The sequence below is a fragment of the Acinonyx jubatus genome, chromosome F2, assembly GCF_027475565.1.
Source record: "Acinonyx jubatus isolate Ajub_Pintada_27869175 chromosome F2, VMU_Ajub_asm_v1.0, whole genome shotgun sequence".
NCBI classification, from domain to species: domain Eukaryota; kingdom Metazoa; phylum Chordata; class Mammalia; order Carnivora; family Felidae; genus Acinonyx; species Acinonyx jubatus.
The window spans coordinates 73,329,306-73,353,997 of record NC_069394.1 but is presented as its reverse complement, the minus strand read 5'-3'; the positions used below and the strand labels follow the sequence as shown (position 1 = coordinate 73,353,997).

At 40.1% G+C, this 24,692-nt stretch overlaps 1 protein-coding gene across 1 annotated transcript in view; it reads right to left on the bottom strand.

Annotated features, from left to right (window-relative positions):
- Positions 1-24,692, bottom strand: part of BPNT2 (3'(2'), 5'-bisphosphate nucleotidase 2) — a 30,933-nt gene that overhangs the window by 4,195 nt on the left and 2,046 nt on the right. The window contains exons 2-3 of the mRNA XM_027042900.2: positions 9,569-9,731; positions 8,347-8,442 (exon numbers count right to left, since the gene is read on the bottom strand). Coding sequence (XP_026898701.1) covers positions 8,347-8,442; positions 9,569-9,731 — 259 coding nt within the window. The remainder of the gene's footprint in view (positions 1-8,346; positions 8,443-9,568; positions 9,732-24,692) is intronic.

Sequence of the window (24,692 nt, the reverse complement as noted above, 5' to 3'; positions counted from 1 at the left end):
CTGAAGACTTAGCCCTAGATGGTGGGATATACGGAAGGGCAACAGCGTGGCCCAAAATCAGAGCAGGCAAGGAGGATGGCAAAGGATAAGTGACAATGAGAAAACTGATTAAAGGGACCAGAGAGAAGGTGACACACAGACGTCAGCGGAAGAAGAGTCAGTATATACATATTAGCAGGTCTCTGAAAAAGGGAACCAGGAGCCATGAGATAGAACCCGTTGTAAAATTACGGTCCAAAAGATCATGCCTGAAAGAAAAGAGGACCGAAATGTCCACACGGAGAGACACACTGTGTAGACATCTGCCCAGAAAGCCAACTCTGTATCTGACATCTAGAGTTCTATTATTAGACTTTCAAGATAAAGTTCCTTGGCACTCCAGGCAAAAATACCAAGCTCCTTACAAAGGAAAAAAAATCGGATTATCGGCTTCGCTGCCAACGGGATTCAGCATGCACCCACACGGATATTAATCAGTTCAATATTTTCTACCAGTAACCAAGAGAAAAGAGTGCAGCGGGGGTAAGACAGTGTCCTACTAAAATTCATGCCTGCTACGAACCTTTGGAATGTGACCTCATTTGGATACAGGGTCTTTGCAGATGTAATTCAAGTCAAGGTCACACTGGATTAGAGTAGGCCCTAAATTCAATGACTGGTGTCCTTACAAAAACAGGACACACAAAACACAGACTGAGAGAATGGGAAGGAGGAGGCATGGAGTGATGGGTCTACAAACCAGGGCACCAAGGGATGTCTCACGCCACCAGAAGCTAGAAGAGGCAAGGGAAGTCTTCAAGAGGGCGCACGGCACTGCTAACAACTTGGTATCAGACTTCTGGCCCCAAAACTGCGAGAAAATAAATTTCTGTTGTTGTAAGCCCTCAAGTTTATGGAAATTTGCTAGAGCACCCAAGGATAGAGGGCTAAACCAAAGAGTTTGGAAGTAGCTGAGTCTTTCATGTATCAAGGCTACAGGAAGAGCTTTTAACACGTTAAGAACTCAGACAATAGGAAGGACAGCTATGTGCTAGCTCTTCTGAAGTAATCCATTAGAGGATGAGCTTTAGCCAACTGAAGGAGGACTGAAGAACACTCAGCAAAAGCACTGTTGGTCAGCACTGAATAAATTTAACTGGGGATTTAAGAGGAAACCAAAGACAGGAATAAAGGTTTTGGAAGAATCAAAGCGTGTAAATGATTTGTGTGTAAGAATCAAAGTGTGTAAACCAATCACAGTTGATTGGTTAGAGTCAAAGGATACCATGTAAATCTAAAGAGCTGAAGAGCAGAAAGACACAGGTCGAAAAAGCTACGACTGACTAAAATGGGATGGCAGTCAAGGAGGCTAAAGGAAGCTAATTTCTTTGTTGCTCATAGGGGAGACCCAACGGACGATACCTAAGGATTACATAATGAATGGCATTTAAACAAAGTTGTATACAAAGGTATTTTAATAAAGAGTAGGCAACAAAAAGAACAAATTTAACTTAAAAATAATAACTGTAGGTTGAATCACACTGAATACATAAAAATCCATGAGATGTCAAGGATGTTAAAAAAATAAAGGAAAAATCCTGCTCTTCCTGGAAAAAATAACATCTGTTTCCACTGGAGGTCATTTTTACCCAAAGTCCTTACTCAGAAATTGGTAAAGAAAAAAAAGTTAACTATGTATTTTGTCTTTCTAGTAGGAACTACATTTCAGGATCAACAATTCCAGTTGATGAAATTGCTCTACACACAAATTTTAGTTTTGAAAACGGTTTTTTGAAAAACACACAGAATTAGAAAATTCCATTTTACATCTTTAACAGATCTTTTTTTAAAAATGTTTATTTATATTTGAGATAGACAGAGATGTGAGCAGGGGAGGGGCAGAGAGAGAGAGAGAGAGAGAGAGAGAGAGAGAGAGACAGACAGAATCTGAAGCAGGCTCTGAGCTGTCAGCACAGAGCCTGACATGGGGCTCGAACTCATGAGCTGTGACATCATGACCTGAGCCAAAGCTGGACATTTAACCAACTGAGCCACCCAGGTGGCCCACAGCTTTAATAGATCTTAAAACTATTTTGTGAAAGGCTTAACGGAATCCTGATCTCAAACGGTGCCAAAGTATTTCTCCAGACTACCTGCTGGTAGCCAGAGAATAAAAATAATTTATAGCAGATCTAGTCATGACCACTTTAAACATCTTAGCATCACTAGTAATGAGACGAGATAGGATACATCATGTAAAATGATGCAGCAGGAAGTACATGATGAGTATCTACAATGTATTGACAAAAATGCTAACCTTAAGCCAGTCAAGGCTTCGGATCTAATTTGCACTTTAGAAGAAAAAGAATATGAAAAATAAACAAGTTAAAGGACACCCCGAGCAAATAATCAGAGAAATCCAAAGAGCAGGACATTATGTAACAAGTAATTTGATCTCAACAAGTAATGTCACAGGGAAGAACAGGACTAGAGGTTGTTCTAGATTAAGAGAACTTAACAGAGCAACAAAAAAATGCATGTCATGAGACTGGATCTTGGTTTGAAGTAACCAGTTGTGAAATCCACTGTAGTAACAATTGAGGGAAGGGGTGCCTTGGTGGCTCAGTTGGTTAAGCATCCGACTCTTGTTTTCAGCCCAGGTCATGATCTCACAGTTTGAGCCCCGAAGAGGGCTCCGTGCTGACAGTGTGGACCTTGCTTGGGATTCTCTCTCTCTCTCTCTCTCTCTCTCTCTCTCTCTGCACTTCCCTTACTCATGCACACACTCTTACTCTCTCTCTCTCAAAATAAATAAAATGAAATAAAATGAAATGAAATGAAATGAAATAAAATAAAATAAAATAAAATAAAATAAAATAAAATAAAGTAAAAAGAAACAACCAGGGAAAACAGGAGTATTGGATCAATTAGGGAATAAATGCTAATTTCAATGTTATATTAACAGAACTGTTATGTAGAAACATGTCCTTTTTAGAGATGCACAGTGAAGTATATAGGGATAAAATGTCATGATCCTTGTAATTTTCTTTAAAGCACATGAAAAAAAAAGGAAGCAAACATAAAAATGTTCAACTGTTAAATCCAGAGGAAAGAGCATGTGGAAATTCAGTACAATTTATGCTTGTTTGAAATTATTCATAAAAGTAAAAAAACGAGAAAGAAAAAACAAAAAAAATTCTCTAAATTCTTTTTAGAAATGATCAAAAACCATTGGTTCTACTAAGAAGTGAATTTACAGTGCTACATCTCTAGAGGTCAGTATTGTCTAAGAGAATAAAGACAGTATCTCTTGTTGATAGTATCAGAACAATTTAGGTAAGAATTACTAATTTAATATTTTAAAAATATACTTCATGTTACATAATCTCAATACATTCTCTTATAACACTTACACAGACAAATTATTTCAAGCACTTTAAAAATTCAGTAGGTGCTTAAATAAATGATTGTTGGTGAAGAGGTAATCATGAAAAGGTAAAATAGCAGCTAAAAGAATGGACTCATTCTATCTGTAAGAGAAAAAGAAAGAAAGAAAGAAAGAAAGAAAGAAAGAAAGAAAAGAAAGAAAGAAAGAAAGAAAGAAAGAAGCCCAGTGGGAGATAAAAAGTGGTTGGTACTTTGCTAACACAGACCTCAGACATTGTAACTTCTTTCTAACAGCTACAAATTTCCCCTGCGTGGATACACTACACTTACACATTTATACATTACTCTGTTAAAAAAATACTATTCAAGTATCTGTTGCTTCTAAGAATTTCAAAGGCAATGAATTACTTCTAGCTAAGTATGATAAGGATTTGGATCAGTTTGGCTCTGACTACTGCCAATAACAATACTATCTAGCTCCCATTAGAGTCAAGTGTAGCTAAATTCTGGTAAACATTTAATACTTGACAGTTGGTACTCTGCCAACATCAATACACAGGCTGGATCTGAAAATAACAGTCCAAAAAGAGGACACAAGCCAAACAAAGCTTCAATCCAGGAATAGCAGGTCAACCCGCACCTAATTAAGGACATATTGATTCTTCTGGAATGTCCGCTCACTAGCAAGCATCGTGTGTTCCAGCATACAGGGCAAGTCGGCTGCCTCACAGAAGAACAGGGCAGTTTATCATAACTTACAGGAACATTTTTGGAACACAACTTGTTCCTAAGTTAGAAACTTCTGGCTTTTTTATTTTAAAGGAGGTAAGACTATAGGGGGAGAGGATACATGTTCTTACAGAATAAAGATTTTTTTTTTCATGGGCATTTTATTATTCTTATTCTCCCCTACCCCTAAAATGAACAGATGTGGAAATCAGGGCTCCAAGAATGTGAATCTATTTGCCTATCCTGTGTCAACTTTCTCTGCGTTTCCTGTATTACGATTCTTACTCTCTTTGGAGCAGCAGGCTGTTTGCAGCTAAGGGTGCCATGTGACCTCTGGCCAATGAGATGAAGAAGCAGGGAGCTTCAGGCTAGTCTTTCCTAACACAAAGAATATCTGGGAAGAGATTTTTCCTCCCTCTTCTTTCCTCTTTCTCCCAGCCTGGAACAGAGCCATTGTAACTAGAAGCACCCATCTCCGTGAGGCTACAAACAAAGAGCCACCTTCTAAGAAAAGAAGCAAGAAGTCAGGTGCCTAAGAGGATCATAAAGCCACTGAAGCACCCTGCCCTTTGGCCATCTCACTACGTGAGGAAAATAAAACCTTTACTTGTTTACCTACTGTAATCAGATTTATTTTGTATGCAGCTAAATGCAACCCTAACTGATACAGACAGGCAATGAGGAACACTGTCAAAGGAGGAGTCCACTATACTTCAATTAAAAAAAAAAAAAAAAAGGTAAAAGAAAAAAACTGAGACAGGACTTCAAAGACTTAAGCCCTGTACATCGCCTTTATATGTTTGTTTTCTCTTTTTTAAATTGGAAGTCACCGTAATTCATCGTTTATACGCTTTCCAGGGGTATTTTGAGTTTGGAATGAATGCCAATACATTTCATAAACTGTGAAAATACTAAACAAATATCAGATATTAATAAGGAGTAGTTAGCTTTTGCTGTAACACTTTGAACTATGTGGCTTTCATAAGAGCTGCTCAGCGTCTTTTCTCATCTATAAAAAATGGCAATAACAACACTTTGCTTTGTCGCAGAGTTATCACAAGCTTCAAATGAGAGAACTTGGGTGTATTTCAAATGGTTAAACACTATCCAAATGTTAGGAATCGTGGAGTTGTGAAAATGTCGTGATGTACTGATTTGCATAATATTTGTCAAGGTTAACTGCTCCGCCTTGAGGATCATATCAAACTTCTGAGTCCCATTTTCTCATCCGTAAGTGGGAGTATCAGTAGTAAGTGTATCCTTCCCTTATGAGTTATACTAAGTGTAGCAATACTGCTAAGTTGAGTTATGTTCCAATATCCACTCGCCCTACTTTCCCCGAAGTGACAGAATCCCTGAACTGGATGCTTGGATGCCCACCAAAAATAAAGACTACATTTCTTAGCCTCCCCTGCAGCTGGTTTCAGCTACATTTTGGTCAGTGGGACGTGAGCTGAAGCGATGTGTGCAACTTATAGGTCAAACCCTGAGTGGACAATGTCCTCCACGTCTCCCTTCTGGATCCTCTGCACTGGTGGAATGTGAAAGAAGCAGGGGGCCATCCTCAGTCATGCAGAAGCGGACAGCAAAACTGAGCACAGCAAAAACAGCAAACGAGAGCAGCCTGCATGCCCGGTCTGCCTGCATGCACGCTGTTAGAGAAGGGAGAAATCAACTATTTTGTTGAACCTCTGGTATTTTGGTGCATTTTGTTACAGAGGCCTAAATTAGCAGCCCAACCCGTATCCTAACTTACTTGGTAAGGATTAAAGGAAATATGTGAAAGCAACCCACAAACCATAAGGCAATTATATAATTTATTTTAAGGCACCCTGTCGGCAGTAATGGCCTCAATCTTTTGTAGCTCATCAAACTGTCAACTGTAAAAACTATCTGAATTATGAAAAGAAGATAAAAAGTCAAACACCACAAAGCAGATGTGGTCTTGAAATGCAGAGCCAACACTCAAGTATATGTTCAGCCTATCTCAGAGCAGCTGGAATTTGGGACACAAGGTTATTCTGCAAAGCAAATAAATGTTAAGAGTCATCAAAAATTAACCTTGTCTCCATTTCTGTACACTTGAGAGCCAGCTTTTTTTTTTTTTTAATTTATTTTTTTTAACGTTTATTTATTTTTGAAACAAGAATAGACAGAGCATGAATGGGGGAGGGTCAGAGAGAGAGGGAGACACAGAATCGGAAGCAGGCTCCAGGCTCTGAGCTGTCGGCACAGAGCCCGACGCGGGGCTCGAACCCACCAACCGCGAGATAGTGACCTGAGCCAAAGTCAGCCGCTCAACCGACGGAGCCACCCAGGCCCCCCAAGAGAGAGCCAGCTTCTTTAGGCAGTGGCAGCCACACCACCGACATGCAGCAGAGAAGGCCAGAGTAAGCGACAGCGCTGTATGGGCTGTGGCCACAAATCACCACAAACATGGCGGCTTACGAGAAAAGAAACGTATTTTCTCACAGGCCGAAGGGCTCAATGGTCAAAATCAAGATACTGGTAGGGTTGAATCCTTCTGGAAACTCTACGGGAGCATTCATTACATGCCTCTCTCCTAGCTTCCACCATCTCTGTGCCTTCGCCATCCCATCCTCTTATCGCGTGTGTCTCTGTAACCTCAGTTTCTTATAAGGACACTCTCACTGATTTAAGGACCTACCCTAATCCAGGAGGACCTCATCCCGATACCTTAATTACACCTGTAAAGACCTGACTTCCAAATAAGGTAGATTCTAAAATTCTGATCTAATGGGTTTATGTTCCCCAAAAGGTATGTTCAAGCCCTAATCCCCAGCATAGCAGAATCTGACCTTATTGAAAATGGGGTTACTGTGGATGTAATCAGCTAAGATGAGGTCATGACCGGAGAGGTGGACTCTTAATCCAATATGGTGTCTTTGTAAGAAGAGAAGCCACACAGAGCCACGGATACACAGGCAGAATACCGTGAAAAGATGAAGGCAGAGACTGCAGTGATGTGTTCAGAAGCCAAGGAACACCATGGACTGTTGTCAAACTAGTAGAAACTAAGAGAAAAACATGGAAGAATTCTCCCTTACAGGTTTCAGAAAGAGCATTTCTCTACCAAAACACTGATTTTAAACTTCCAAGCCTCCAAAAACTGTGTTGGACTATATATCTGTTGTTCAAAGACAGTTTGTGGGTTTTTTGTGTTTTTGTTTTTATGGCAACCACAAAAAACTAACCCAGGAGTGAAAATGAATTGGAAAGGGGCATTATTCGACCCACTACACTTGGTCAATGCTGGCACTGGCAAAATGGATACTGTCACCATCAGGAACCTCATCAGAGTGGAGCCAAAAGGACTCTTGATGGGAACTACCGATTCAAAGTATGAGGAGTCCCTTCAGACTGTCAAGGATACCACTGACACCACTAACTGTCACCCTCAACTTGTACACCATGACAACTCATGGTGTCTTTCTGGACTTGTAACTACCGTCCACGCTATCACTGCTATTCCTAAGACCGTGGCTAGTCTCTCTAGCAAACCATAGCATAATGGCCATGTCCATTATGTGCCACAGTCCACTGGCACTTGCAAGGCTTTGGGCGAGGTCATCCTGAGCTGCACGGAAAGCTCTTTGGCACGGTCCTCCACACTCTCAACTCCCAATGTGACCATCACAGATCTGATCTGCCTTCTGCACAAAGCTAACAGACATGACCACATCAAGACAGTGGGAGAGCCAAGGGTCCAATGGAGCTCTGAATGGTGTCCAGGGCTACACGAGGATTAGCCTGATTAGTAAGACTGTCACCATGACACCATCCATTTTTGATGCTGAGGTTGCCAGGTTGCCATTGCCCTTAACCACCACAGTTTCCTGACATGACAACAGATTTGGCTAAGGCCACTGGATGGTAGATCTCAGAACCCACGTGGAATCCAATGTATATGAGCCCTGGACCTTAGCCCCAGCCACAGCACAAGAGAAACAGAGAAGAACACAGCGTGTGCCCAACTGGATTCCTCAACACTCTCCATCTCTCATGGTCATTCACGGTTTCTGTCCTCTAAAGAGAGTTTAGAAAGCTCTGCCTCATTACGTGTTATCATTACCAACACCAAATCCCCACTGTATCCAATGAAAGGGTGAGGTATGGTGGGACTAACCTCAATAATTATTGAGCTACAGTTGCGATTCTGATAAGGCAGTAAGTACTATAGACACATGATTTAGTAACATTAACTCTTGAGAGCTCTAGTGTATCTCTTACCTGTGTATTCAGAAAATGGCTTATGTATTACTCCTAGCACAGGTTTACCATTCACAGCCACACACACCATAGTAGTGACATACTTTCGAAGATCCTCTAGGAGAAAAAAAATACAGAAAACAAAAAACCCCAATAACATATGTTATTATTAAAGTAAGTAATTTTAAACTTTAGTTTTAAATTTGAAAATCAAGTTAAATACTTAGAATAGTCCCTGCACAAGAGAGGCGCTCACATTTACTATCACTATTATATAATCAGGCCAATCTCAGTTTAGGAAAAATTTTTATTAAAAAATCCCTCAATATTCTGTATTTCTACTACCTACTTCCGCAAAATATTTTCTAATTTCAGTTGCTATTAGACACCTAGTGTCTTCCTCCTGTTCTCCAAATAGTTACCTACTGAGTGTGTATTATGGGTCAATCAAGGTCAGTGCTTAAGGACTAGAATACAAAGATGAAAAAGTAGAAGGCCCCACATTCAAAGAACTTATCATCTAGAAGGAGGGCACATAGATAAGCAATTACCTTTACTATATACACCAACAGAGCAGAGAAAAAGCAAGCATTGGATATCTCAGTGTAAGAAACAAGGTAAGAGAGAGGATCCACAGAAATGAAATCTGAGCTAGGCCTAGGTAACAATACAAACAAACAAAAAAGAAAATTCGGTGGGGGCAGTAATTCTCCATGTTGCTACTTACTTACCCCTGGATGCCTACGACTTACTATGCTGAATTCTAAAGATAAATGTATATGCAATAAACCCTCAATTCCTCAAATCACGAGTAAATATTATATTCTGGCTACATAAATAAATACCTGAATAATGTACACCTCAATATATAATAACTCAGTATGTAAACAAACACCTCAAGAAACAGGTGTCCAACAGGAACCATTTTGTTGTTGCGACTGATAAAAATGTCCTTTCACTGAAGGATCAGTGAGTGATATAGTGAATCACGACCACCAATAGGAGTATGCCATAATATAGTGGTTTTGGGGGGGGGGGGGAAAGGTTGAGAATACCTGGGTCCATCCAAAGGTTTCACACCACACTGCATGAATCCAGCTCTCTGTCTTAAAACCTAATTGGAAAGGCTTGCGCCAAATTGGTAAAGTATTTACCCACCAAGTATATAGCACCCGTCTTTGTTCTGATTCTCCAATATATAATGGCAATCTGAAGTCTGAAGTGAATTTTCATGTGAAATCACCTGTATATTCCTGTGTAGCATCCAGTGGATCGATCCAGACAGTAACGCTTTCTGCTGGTACCTCCTTGGGGGTGGCGATTTCCTTCAGGATGTCCTCAGGAATCTTACGGTCCCATATGATAACCTCCTGATCAGCTGCATCTACATGTTCCTCAGTATTTATCTGCACCAAAAATAGATTTCAGCTAAAACATTTAAAAAGAAGAAATACCCCCTCAGAAAACATGAGAGAGAGAAACTTCTCACACCGAATCGCATCCACTGGAAGTCGGTAAATCCGTATGTTTATTTTGAAGCATTTCATTACAAAACGGAAAAATATAAAAAATTCCAGCAACATCTTGCCTTCAAGTACTATTTATTTAACTTAATATTCAAGTTTAGTTTATTGCCTCAGAGAATCCAAATATAGAGAAATATAGAGAAATTAATCATCAAAGAAACAAGCTATTTAAAGCTTAATGATATTTGTAAAAAACAACAGATCTAAAGTGTGAAAACAGATTGGCAATATTATGGAACACTGAACTGAACGCGGTAACTATGAGGAGGAGAAAAGTGACAATGGACTTGAAAGAAATATGCTTTAGAACAGATAATTCATGAACGTAAGAGTCACAATGTCCTAGAAAAGTAATCACCTAAAATATAGCTTTGATCAATAGAAAAAAGAAACCTGGAAATAATGAAAACAGATAATAAGCTAGCATATTATAAAATATAAACAAGGCTGAAATGAGTAATCCAGACAGACAAAAAAGAGCCTTCTCTTCACTATACCAAAGGTAAGTCACAGGATAAAATGCTAAAGTCAAATTTTCTGTTTTTATTTACTAGGACACAAAATTAAAATATAAAATAAATCTGACTTATATAAAAACGTAAAGGTATAGGGGAGTAGAGAACCACTGCTTTCAACAGTAAGCTTCTTAATGAATACTTAAAACATACTCTGCTTTGTAAAGCAATGATTTAAATTCATGTATTACAGGGCCGCCTGGATGGCTCCGTTGGTTAAACGTCCGACTTTGGCTCAGGCCATTATCTCGAGGTTGGTGAGTTCAAGCTCTGCATCTGGCTCTGTGCTGACAGCTCAGGGCCTGCAGCCTGCTTTGGATTCTGTGTCTCCCTCTCTCTCTCTGCCCTTCCCCTGCTCACGCTCTGTCTCTCTTTCTCTCTCAAAAATAAACAAATGCTTAAAAAATTAAAATTAATTTATTACATTTATATTTACTTTTGTAAATAATGACACACCTAAACGGGGCAAACTGAAGAACTGACTGCATTTTAAGAATTGGGTTAATAACAGACTGTCAACTTTATTCATGTACTACCTTATCAGAAGACTTCCTCTATCAAATCATAACATCCACATGCAAGAAAAATGTCTCCAAAATGTGAATTTCCAGTAGGGATTAAGACTGAAGCGAGGCAGGCTTTTGGGTACTGTGCTTTCTGACAAGCTCCCTTTCCACAGCAGATCACTGTGTTTGTGCGGCACGTGATGGCACGCCCAGACCCCATACCACAGTGTCAGAGTGATGATAACACTGACAACTACATAAGTAAACAGTCACACACGATAAAAACCCTACAAATACCAGCAATCTCTGAAAAGTGCCTGAACTATCCCAAATTGTCGCAGAGAAAGCTAAAAACTAATATTCCAGAAATTTATTATTTAAATTTATTATTTAAATAAAAAAATACTTTTAATATAGTGTAAACATCCAATTCATCCATTCACTTATCCCTTTAGTGATTCAGCCAATTTTACTGATTGCCTACTACATGCCAGGCAGTTCTCAGAACCGATGTACAAAGGTGATCAACTTGAGACAAAAATCTCTGCCCCTGTGCCCCTTTGATTCTAGGGAAGGAGTTAAACAATGCACAAATGAGTGAAACAGGTGATATGCTGAATAGTGGTAACAAGGAGATCTAAAATATAGCAGAGAAGCACCGGCAGCATGTTGTAGGAGAGCAGAAGGGTTACTGCTTAAGATAGGGTGGCCGGGATTTTTCATACTAGCCTAAAATTACAAACTACCAAGTGTCCATCAACTGATGAATGGATAAACAAAATGTGGTACATCCATACAGTGGGATGCTATTCAGCCATAAAAAGAAATGAGATACAATTCATACTATAGCAAGGGTGAACCCCCAAAACATTATGTTAAGTGAAATAAGAAACAAGAGACCACATACTGGATGATTCCATTTAATGTGAAATGTCTGTAACATGCAAATCTATGGAGACAGTAGATCCGTGGTTGCCTGGGGTAGGGGGTAGGGGTGGGAACACAGATGAGTAGTAATTGGGCACAGGGATATTAGTAGGGTGGTGAAAACGTAACACTGATTAATGGCAATGGTTGTACAGCTCGGCAAATCTAGTAAAAACTAGTGAACTGGGTATCTGCAATGGGCAAAGGATACTGATACGTAAAATCACGCTGCAATAAAGTTGTTTGTTTTCGAAGACAGGGTAGCTAAGGCAAAGGCGGTGTTAGAGTGAAGATTTAAAGGACGTGAGCCTCGCCAGGCATCTGAAGTTACATCCTTCCAGCCCACGGAGTAACAAATGCAAAGGCGGGAGGTAGGAGCGTGCTGGTATATTCAGAGCAAGGAGGCAAGTGCGGCCAGAGCGGAGTGAGCCCGGAGGAAGGAGCCGGAGGTAAGGGTGGCGATGGAAACCTGACGGTGAAGGACTCCGCCGGCACCTCACCGAATCAAGCTGCCCTCCATCATAACCTCTGCGAACAGCGTGCACAGCGTCCTAGCCGTTGCAGAACGCTGAGGGTGGCGAGCGTAGAGAGGCAAAGGGATAGAAAGGAAGAAGTCATAACATGCAATTCATGACTTACTACTGAGAAAATCCAAAAGAACTTGTAGATAAATTATAGGATAACAGAACTTTCACAGCCAAGTCTCTAGGTACAAGATCGGTATTTAACAATCACTCGCATTTTTTACCAGCAACAGATACTAGCGACAGATATTAAAAAAAACAGATTTAACATAAAAATGGAAGCCATTTCAACTAACAAAAGAAGTAAATTATTTGGAAATAAATCTACCCAAGATGTGCAAAAACAGTACAGAGGAAATTAAACTGTATGAAAAAAATATTACTGAAAAACGACAAAGATGTCAATTCTCCCACCAGTAAACTATAGATTTAATGCAACTCCAATCAAAATCCCTCTAATTTTTTTTCTTTCTTCTTTTTTTTAAACCGCTTCTTGGAAAAAGAACAAGGCATTTTGGTGACAGGGGTGGGGGAGGGAAATTATCATGGTGGGCTGACTTTCCTTACCAGTTATCAAGACTTACCTTAATGCCAGAATAATTACGACTGTGGCACTGTGACATATTTGGCTTTTCCCTGCAGCTTCACTGAGAAAGCTACACATACATATCAAGTGTGATGGCTTGATAGGTGGTAAAACAATTACCACAATCAAGTTAACTACTGCATCTATCAGTTGTTTTGTGGTGAGAATGCCTAAGATCTAGTTAAGATCTACTAAAATACAGTATTATTAACCACAGTCATCTTCCTATATATTTGAACCTAAGAACTTACTCATCTTAGTCATAACCACCAGTTTTACACCCTTAGACCGACACCTCCTCTCTTCCCTCATTCCCTAGACTCTGGCAATCACCATTCTACTCACTGTTTCTAGGAGCTCAACATTTTTTTGGAGTTTTTTTTTTTAATGGCAGAATAACATTCCAGTGTGTGTGTGTGTGTGTGTGTGTGTGTGTCTATACTGATCCATCCATCAGTACTTATCCATCATTTCTGTATTTTGGCTATTGTAACTATTGCCACAATGAACACAGGAGTACAAATATCTCAAGATACTAATTTCATTTAGATATATATCCAGAAGTGGGATTGCTAGATCATATGGTAGTTCTATTTTTAATTTCTTGAGGAACCTCCATAGTATTTCCATAATGGCTATACCAATTTACATTCCCACCAATGGTATAAAAGGGCTCTCAGAATTTTCTCCACATGCTTGCTAACATTTACCTCTTGTCTATTTGATGATAGGCACCCTAACAGGTGAGGTAACATTTCAATTGTGGTTTTGATGTGTACTTCCCTGATGATTACTGATGTTGAACAACTTTTCATATAACTGACAGTTACTTGTAGGTCTTCTTGGGGAAATATGTATTCAGGTCCTTTGTCCATTTTTAAACTGGATTACTTATTCTTTTGCTATTGAGTTGAATGCGTTCCTTATAGATTTTGGACTTTAGACCCTTATCAAAATACATGGTTTACAAATATTTTCTGCCATTCCATAGGTTGCCTTTTCCTTTAGTTGTTTCCTTTGCTGTGCACAGCTTTTAAACTTGATGTCATTTTCCTTGTTTATTTTTGCTTTTGATTTCTGTACTGTTAGTGTCTTTTCTAAAAACTCATTGCTCAGACCAGTATCAAAGAGCTTTATATCTCAGGTGTTACACTGAAATCTTGTATGCATTTTGAGTTAGTTTCTGATGAGTGAGTGGTATAAGACAGGGATCCACTTTTATTCTTTTGCATATAGATAGCCAGCTTTCCCAGCACCTTTATTGAGGAAGCTATCTTTTCCCAGTGGTATGCTCTTGATGCTTTGCCAAAGATGAGTTAAATGTACACGTGGGGATTTATTTCTCTATTCTATTCCTTTGGTTTACATGTACGTTTTATGCCACTACCACACTGTTTTGATTACGATCGCTTTGTAATTTGAAATCAGGAAATGGGATGCTTCCGGGTTTGTCCTTCTTGATTAAAATTGCTTTAGCTACTTGGGTCGTTTGTGGTTCCACGTGAATTTTGGATTATTTTATCCCATTTCTTTAAAAAATGCCATTGGGATTTTGACAGGGGCTACATTAAATGTATACATTGCGTTGAGCAGTATGGGCAGTTTAACAATACTAATTCTTCCAATCCAAGACATGCAATACCTTTCTGTTTATTTGTGTCTTCAATTAGTGTTTCATCGGTTTTTGGTATACAGGTCTTTCACCTCCTTGGTTAAACTTACTCCTAGCTACTTTATTGTTTTTGATGCTATGGTAAACAGAATGGTCTTCTTAATTCCTCTTTCAAACAGTTCATTGTTGCTAACATATAGAAATAATACAGGGGCGCCTGGGTGGCTTAGTCCACTGAGTGTCAGACTTCGGCTCCGGCCATGATCTCATGGTTCATGAGTTCAAGCCCCACGTTGGGCTTGCTGCTATCAGCTCAGAGCCAGCTTCGGATCCTCCGTGCCCCCCCTCCTGCCCCTCCCCTGCTCATGTGGTCTCTCAAAAATAAATAACACATTTAAAAGAAAAAGAAATAATGATTTTTGTTGACTTTGTATCCTGCAACTTTATTGAAGTATTAATATTAGTTGAACAATATTTTGCTAATAATATATTAGAGTTTTCTTTCATAATATCATGCCATCTGCAAACAATTTTACTTTGGATGCATTTTATGTCTTTTACTTACCTAACTGCTCTGGCTAGGGCTTCCAGTACAATGTTGAATGGGAGTGCTAAGCATGGGCATCCTTGCCTTTCTGATGTTAAAAGAAAGTTGTTAGATTTTCATGATTGAGTATCATGTTAGCTGTGGGCTGGTCACATATGGCCTTTATTATGTTGAGGTATATTCCTTCTATACCTACTTGGTTGAGAGTTTTTATAATGAAAAAGTGTTGAGTTCTGTCAAATGCTTTTTATATTTTTATTTTGAGATAATCACACAATTTTTGTCTTTCATTCTGTTGTAGCCTATCACATTGACTGATTTGCATATACTGAAACTATCCTTCATTCCTGGGATAAATCCCACTTGATCATGGTGTCTGATCCTTTTAATATGCTGTTGAGTTCAGTTTTTTAGTATTTTGTTGAGGATTTTTGGATGTATGTTCATGAGGAATAATGGCCTGTAATTTTTTCTTCTTATAGTGTCCCTGCATAGCTTTGGTATCAGGGTAATGCTGGCTTCATAAAGTGAGTTTGGAAGTGTTCCATTTTCAGTTTTGGGAAAGACTTTGAGAAGGATTGGTATTAATTTTTGTTTGGTAGAATTCACCAGTGAAGACATCTAGTCCTGGGATTTTCTTTGTTGGGAAATTTGATTAAGGATTCAATCTCCTTACAGGTCTCTCCAGCTATTCTGTTTTCTTCATGATTCAGTCTTGGTAGGTTGTCTGTTTCTAGGAATTTATCCATTTCTTCTAAGTTACCAATTTGTTTACCTATAATTGTAGTGATCTCTTTTGATCATTTGTATATTGTAGCAATCAGTATGTAACGTAGCGGTTGTATGCTTTCATTTCTGAATTTATAGAAGATTCGAATCTTTTTATCTTTGACTAGCCAAAGGTTTGTTAATCTTCTCTTTTCAGAAGACCAGTTCTTAGCTGAAGTGTAGTGTAAGTCCATCATTTCCGTATTGATAATCTGTCTAGATATCTATCCATTGGTAAAAGTACGGTACTGGGAGTCTCTACTACTACTGTGGCTTTGCTGTCTGTTTCCGTCCTCAGGTTTATAATATTTGCTCAATGTATTTAGTGCTGTGATGTTGGGTGCCTATGTATTTACAGCTGTCATATCCTCTTGATGAACTGACCCTTTTATCTCATTATATAATATCTTCTTTGCCCCTTGTTAGTTTTTTTACTTAAAGCCTATATTGTTTGATGCCATTATAGCTACCCTGTCCTCTTTGGGTTTCCATTTGCACGCGATATCTTTTTCCATTCCTTCACTCTGATCCTATGCGTGTCTTTAAAGCTGAAGTGTGTCTCTTGTAGGCAGCATACAGGTGGGTTTTTATTTTTGTTTTTTTTAAATCCATTCACTTAACTGTTTTTTGACTGGAGAATTTAGTTCACCTACATTTCAAATAATTATTAGCAAATGTGGACTTGCTAATGCCACCTTGTTAGTTGCTTTCTGGCTTTTTGTAGCTTCTTTGTTCTTTTCTTACTCTGTTGCTATCTTCCTTTGTGATCTGATGATACTCCACGGTGGTATGCTTTGATTCCCTTCTCTGTATCTTCTATCAGAGGTTTTTACTTTGTGGTTATCATGAAACTTATGTATCTTATAGTTGTAACAGTCTATTTTAAGTCAATAACTTAACTTTGATCCCATATAAACCCTTCCCTCTTTGCCTCCACAACATTTTATTTTTGATGCTGTAGGTTACATCTTTCTATACTGTGTATCCATTAACAAATTTTTGTAGCTCTATAGTTTTAAAAAACACTCTTCTTTTAACTTTTATATTAGAATTAAGTGTCTTGTACACCACTATTAGATTAGAATATTCTGAATTTAATTCTATACTTACCAGTGAATTTTATACTTTTTCATGTTACTACTTAGATCCTTTCATTTCAGCTTGAAGAACTCCCTTTAACACTTCTTATAAGGCAGGTCTGGTGGTCAACTCCCTCTGGTTTTATTCGTCTGGGAAAATCCTGATCTAGTCTTCATTTCTGAAGGAGAGTGCTGCTAGGTAAAGTATTCTTGGTTGGCAGTTTTGTTTTGTTTTAACAGTTTCTTTCAGCACTCTGAACAAACATATCATCCCACTCTCTCCTGGCCTACAGGGTTTCTGATGAAATATTTGCTGATAGTCTGATGAGGGGTTCCCTTGTATCCGGTGAGTTTCTTTGCTCTTACTGCTTTCAAATTCGGTCTTTAATTTTTGACAGTTTTATTATAATGTGTCTCAATAAAGTCCTCTTTGAGTTGAATTTTTGGACTTACGAACTTCATGTACCTGGATGTCACATTCTCTTCTCTAATTTGGGAAATTTTCAGCCACTATCATTTAAATAAACTTTCTGCTCTTTTCTCTATCTCTCTTGGAGATTCCCAAAGTATGAAAAGTTACACTTGATGGTCCCCCATAATGCACACAAGTTTCTCCACTCTTTTAAACTTCTGTCTCTGTTGTGTCTCCCCTTTTGTTCAAGTATTGCTTTCCTGATTTCTTTGAGTTGTCTGTGTCTCTTAAACTCACTGAGCTTCCTTAAAACAATTTTTTGAATTTGTTGACAGGCAATTTGTAGATCTCTGTTTCAGGAGGGTCAGTTACTAGAAAATTATATTCCTGTGGTAATGTTGTGCTTGCTTCATTCATTCATTCATTCATTCATTCATTCATTCATTTTGTATTCCTTGAAGCCCTGCATTGCTGCCTTCACATTTAAAGAAGCAGTCACCTCCTCCAGTCTTTACTGATTGACTTTGTGAGAGTTATCTTCACCTTGAGTCTGATGTGGGATTCTAAGGCTTTCTCTAACATTTTCTACAGATATGCATTCTCCACACTTCTTGTTCCCTCTTGGAGGGTAAATTCTTAAGATTATAAGCTTTATCTCAATCCCTCAAAGCCAACCCAGGGACTAGGAGCCTCCCATTTGTCTTCTCTAGGGTGGTACTCTGAGATGCTCAAGTTTGTGAGCCTTTTCCCAATTCCGCAATTCTGCTGGCTTTCCGCACTTGTTTGTTGGCCATTTACAAAGGCTCAGTCTCGCTGTCTACGGGAGCACATGCTAAAATCACGCCAAGGTGGGCGAGAGGACCGGGTTTGGGCAAGACATGGAAAGTGTTGGGGGTGCCTGCGAGCCAGTTGAGGGGCCCTAATGGTGAGGACTCCCCAGCGACTCGTGGGCAGCCTTCCCGATGGGTGTCTACAAAGAGCATCCCTTTAGATGAGCCCTGGTTTATGTGTTCCCACAGCCTCTCCCAACCCCTCAGTCTTGCAGATCACTTCAGGGACGTAGGTGACAAGAGACAGAAGTGGTTTCGTGGGCAGTGTCCTGCATGGCTGGCAAAGCCAGACACTCACTCACACATTCCTGTGGGTGAAATTGCAGGCTTCAGGGGGTCTCTCTTGGCACCGAGCTGTGCTGTCTTGAGAGACGGTGTGGTGAAAGTGAAGTGAAAACATTTCTCTCACTCTCATCAATGTATCTATTCTTTTTTTTTTTTTTTTTTTTTTGCCCCAATGGTGTGCTGGAACATCTCTGCTGGATTCCCAGATGCGCACAAAGGAACCCTTATCTGTGGATGACTACCAAAATCAATGTTCTGTGAGGGAATGACCGTAGAGAACTCCTATTCTACCATCTTGCAGGTATCACTTTAAAGTATTATAGCTTTAGGGCCCACATAATTAATGAGAACACAATTTAGTCTGTGTCAGATAAGGGAATGTAAGAGTAACACTAAGCAAACGCCAGGGAATAAACTTAAAACAAGCAACAAATGTGCCTCCCAGAAAACACAAAGTAGTTTCTGGGTCTTGACCACCACAGCTTACAAAAATGGCAGTGCCGAGCGTGGGTAGCAACCACCGTGCCTTAGGATGAAGATTTCTGCCTAGAGTTCAAGCCAGCTTCTCCACATCCTTTCAAATGAGTATGGCCTAACAAAGTATGGGACTGCTTCTAAAAACATCTTCCCTGAGAGTCAGGTTAGTAAGAAACAAACGGAGCAAGAGAACAAGAACATCAGTCCGGTGTCCCCACCTGCTTCTGCACAACCGCTATTTGTAACCTGCTGCCACCATTACACACCCACAAACGGAATAAACCCACCGTACGACATTGTCAGCGGCCTTAGAAAGGGTTGGTTAAGTTTATCTCAATTCTTTTCCACATTTCACCAGCCATTAAGTCCTGGAAATTCTACCCCCAGTTCTAAATACATGAAACTATGTATACCAAGCAAATCTTAGTTTAGGCCGCCATCTATCTCTCACTTGGATTTTTTTTTTTTTTTTTTTTTAACATTTATTGATTATTGAGAGACAGAGTCAGAGCATGAGCATGGGAGGGGCACAGAGCAGAGGAGACACAGAATACAAAGCAGGCTCCAAGTTCTGAGCTGTCAGCACAGAACCCGACATGGGGCTTGAACTCACAAACCGCGAGATCATGACCTGAGTGGAAGTCGGACGCCCAACCGACTGAGCCACCCAGGCCCCCCTCACTTGGATTTCTAAAATAGCTTTCAATTGCTCTTGCCTCCTACAGTGCATTCACGGATTCATTCATTCGTTCAACAGCTGCTAATGGCCACGTATTGCAAACCGCTCTGGGTACTGGAACAGAAGAATGAACAAGATGGACAAAATCACTGCCGTTATGGGCTTCCCCTTGCAACCCAGCAACCTGCCATCTTCCTAAATCAGATTCTCGTCACTCCCTGCTGAACACCTGTGGTTTCTCATTGCTCAGAGGTCAAATCCAGACTCCTTACCATCATCCACAAAGGGGCGGATGATCTGGCCCCAGTAACCTTTCTCTATTTGCATCCTTATTTACACTACACTCCAGACTTATCTTTTTCTGGTCCGTTGGCCTCAGGGCCTTTGTACTTTGTACTAGAAAATTATGTTCCTTTGGCAACGTTGTGTTTCCTTTATTTTTTCTCTTCTGCTCATGCACACTTTTCTCAAATCTCTGCAGGATTGTCTGTTTCTTATCCTTCAGACCTCAGTTCAAATGACAGTGCCTCTCAGTGGTCTGCCCTGAGCATCATCGCCAAAGCAGAAGCCCCACTCACTCTTCTGACATGGTCTTATTTTTTCTTCTTCAAAAAACCCTTATCAGTATCTGAAATCAATTTATTTGATCACAGGTGTACTACAGATCTCGACCTACCGGAACATAAGTTGTATGAGTTCAAGGACACAATTTCCTTCATTACTGGAGCCTAAACCAGTCCCTGGTACAGTAGGTGTTAAATAAATACTTCTGAGTTGACAACATTATTCTTTGCCAATATACTTACATTTCTTCCCCAAAACCCTTTCCATTCAATCTACTCTCCCTCCGTCATTGCTACTGCCTCTCTGTCTCAGTCCTCAACAGGAATTGTAGAATAGGAAATCAAGACTCCAAAACACAATTAAAGCTATTCATATGAAAGCTCAGTTACTTTGGGGCTGCAGAGGATTTTGGTTAATGTCCTAAGAAGACACCATTCACTACATTTTTCCATGAATCATTATATCCTAAAATGTTTTTACATATAGTGCCTCACACTGTGCCTGTCACATAGTAGGCACTCAACTATTTTCTAGATGGAGAAACATGGCTCTACCTGTCTTCTTCAACCTTTTCAGAAGTTTTTTACTATCAATACCATCTTTCAGATATATATCCATAAATAATTAAACACGCTCTATTGTCTGTCTCACACCTTAAAAACAATACCAGAAAAAAATCCACAGAAACTTCTCTTAGTCCCATAGAAGACCCCAGCCAAGCTCCTTAGGAGTACAATTTCTTGAAAGCCTTGTCTTTACTATCTCCATTTTTTTTTTTTACCTCCCATCTTTTTCAGTTTTGCTTCCTTTCCATCAAGCCACCAAGCAAGTTCTCACAAAGTTCACCAGTGACCATTCACCACACAGAACCACTATTAAGAGTATGTGTTTGGGGGGGGGGGGAAGAGTATGTGTTCTATCATTGCCAGCTCCTCAATTTCTTGGGCATGTGACTTTATCCAGGTTGCTCCCCTAAGCTTTCTGAGCTGCTAAAAGTGAATGATAAACACATCTCCCTACAGGGTTCTTTGGGTGAATCAATGAAACAGAATAGGTAAAACAAACTTAGTATAGTGCTTAACACTAAGCATTGAATAAAAGCTGGATGCTATTATTCTTGTTAAATGATTATTTTCAATCTGCGTTATCCTTGGCTGTAGGCCCTTGATCTTCCCCTTTCACAATATAGTCTTTCCATAAGCAATCTGGTCCACAACAGCTTTCAATTAACATCACAACACTGATGACTCACAAATTCCTATTTCCAATTCCGATGTGTCTTCAGAGCTTCAGACCGATATATTCGACTACCTCCTTAACATGTCCCCTCGGCCATATCAAAGGCAACTCTAACTTCAAACGTCAAAGATGGCACTCATAATATGCCCCCTTTGACTTGTCATCGCCCACTCTTCAAAACCAATTGTGAAAATCAGATATAAAGGGGTCGTTCTCGGAACATCCTTAGAAATTCTCTCGTATCTTTCCAATTCGCTTTTCTGTGACCACAGCAATTTAAAATGTATCATCTCTCACTAGAGAAAACCTCCTAGCTGGTTTACCCCCTCCAAACGATTCTCCAAGTGTCTCCCCTGAGCTCTACTAATCATTCAAAGCACTATAGGTTAGTTAAGAATTCACTGTGGTTATACCTCCTATATTGCCTTATCTACAGAATTAAATGGACCTGAGATGACTCTCCGATCACTAAGTCAATCTCTGAGAGGCTAAAATTATCTTCTAATTGTGTAATGCTTGGTAAATTAGTTATCCTCTCCAAGCCTCAATTTCTTTATCTGCAGAATGGGGGCAATAGTACTTAACTTCCTATGTCGTTGTCAAGAGTAAATTAACGGCGGTAATACAAAGGCTCACTTACTGAGGACTAACTAAATGTTAGCCAGGAAACCAAGCTGAGTATAACTTTCATTTTAGCTGAGTTCTGGTCCTCATCTCTTGCACAGCCTGTTTTAACATACTTCTAACTGGTCTCACCCACCTCCAAATGGCCACAGCCCAAACCAAGTATGGCATGTTGCAGGCTTCAAGAAAAGTCAGGTAAATCTGGCCCTCTTTAGTACTTTAGGATTAAACTAAAGATTAGCTCCAACCCTCTTTGAGTGAACTCGCCATGTGATTACCTTCCTAATTTCTTCCACAGTGATTTCCCCAAGTGCACCAGATTCAGACTCATCAGGGTACTGGAATTTACTATCCCACTACCTCTACTAGGCCAGCTCCTTTCAACTTGTATTTTTTTCTGTCTGCAGTGCTTATGTCTGCACTAATTATCAAATTTACTAGTTATCTAGATTTTACAGAAGGGGAACTGCAGCTCAGAGATGTGAAATGACTGGCCAGGATGACACAGGCAAGTGACTGGACAAGATGTCAAGTCAAGTGTTCTTAGCACTGTATTAAGCTTCTCAAACTTTTCCAGTGAGTACTGCTGTTGAGAGAAGAGTTTAACTCCCATCTTAAAGGTCAAGGAAGCACAGGCCCAAGACTCCTATCAGATTGGAGTAGCATGCCCGATCTTCAAATAAAATGAATCATCGTCAAAAACTGAACAAGTTGGGGTGCCTGGCTGGCTTAAGTCAGTCGAGCGTCCGACTCCGGCTCAGGTCATGATGTCATGGTTCACGAGTTCAAGCCCCGCGTCAGGCTCGCTGCGATCAGTGCAGAGCCTGCTTTGAGTCCTCTGTCCCCCTCTCTCTCCGCCCCTCCCCAGCTCATGCTCTCTCTCTCTCAAAAATAAATAAAACGTTAAAAAAACAAAAAACAAAAAACACTTTGAACAAGGAAAGTTGAGGACAGGAGCCTTTCAAATACAGAGTTCCCTGTATAGTACATTGAAACTATAAATCTAAGTGTGTCTGTTCTGTAGCTGCAAATCCACTCCAGAAAACTATCTCCAGCCCTCCTTTTCGTCACCATCCAGAAGAATATAATGAAAGTGCCGCACAAATGGCTGCAGTTGCTAGTATTTTCACATAATAAAATCAAGCACGGCCCATGCGTTTAAGAAGAGAAGAAAGGTTGCCTGGGGACTCTCCCAAGATCCCTGACATAAGAAAGGCTGCACACCAAAGGAAATCCGGGGCTCCCAGCCCAAACTGGAGTTTTCTTAGGATAACACTCACTTCTCTAGAGCAGGGTTTCTCAACCCTGGCCCCAACTGAAAAATTAGGCTACGTCATTCTCTGTTACGGAGAGCTGTCCTACGCATTGTGGGATGTTTACGGTCTACCTACTAGAGAACAAGTAGCATTCCACCTCCAGCTGTGATAACCAAAGATCTCCAGACTGTGCCAAATGTCCCCTGAGGGCAAAACCACCCCCACATGCGTATTCTAGAGTGACACGTGGTATATCCTTGTATGAGGAATAAACGTGAGATAGGAAAGCTCAAGCCTCGGACTCCAGACAGGAAAAGTGTGGTAAAAAGTAAGAGACCTCTCTCTATTTGCACAGGGCATCAGGATAAAAAAAGAAAGCATCTGTGGCTGATCAATGCTAATTTTCCCCAAGGAAGTAAACGGAGTGGGACTGGACTTAAAATCATTACCCCCCCAAAATCCAGGTGAGGCTTCAAAACCAACCTTCCGGGTGCTGGGGGACGATGAGAGGGGAAAAAGGAATCCAGGGCTGAGTGTCTACATAGATGGCTGTAACATTTGGCCTCCAGTCTTAACCCAGTGATCAAAGGCTGTTCAAGAGGACACCACTTGGCAAGAGGACAAGTAGGACATGTCCAACATTCTACTTGGACATTGTAGAAATAAATGTGACCTCCTCGACACCAGCAAAAGCCCAACACTAGAGGTGAACGTGTGAATATTCAGTCACAAGAAAACAAAAAGCTATTTTACGTGGAGGCAGAGCCCTCAACATCTGCGCTTCTGAAAGCCTGGCTTTTGTGTTCAATAAAATGCAGCATTACCACTTGGCAGCCATTCCCTTCGCGTTTGCTAAGAAGCGAGAAAACAAATGCAGAATCCTGTAGAAGTTCCCCAAAGCAGAAGGTTTGGTTCACACGTGAACACACATGGGCACGCAGGTACGTGTTTTTGGTATTTAAGAATGTCGTTGTCTTCATCTTCAAAAAAACGAATTTCAACTCTGTTTGATATATTTTGTTACCATGGCTTCTAATCTTCTACAAGTTTAGGTTTTCCCTAGGGAACTGCGCTGTAAGTTTTAAACAGCCTCCGAAAGATCTAGCTAAAAATGAAGCATTCGATAGTTCATATAAACCATGGAGTGCTGCGAGCCCCACATTCCCGTCTGCAAACTAGCCATCGATAAAATTTACTTCCTAAAGTTGCTGTCAGGATCCAAAGGAGTCCTGTGTGCCATTATCTGGGTGCCTAAAATAAATTCAAGACATGGTCACCATTTCTACTGATGTAACTATTCTGCATCAACTTCTATGAAACTCCTCTGTTTATTCGACAAACTCTTAAGAGAATACCGTGTGTCTTGGAGAAAAGATATCCTACCGGCGGATCCTACATACGCAAGGTACAC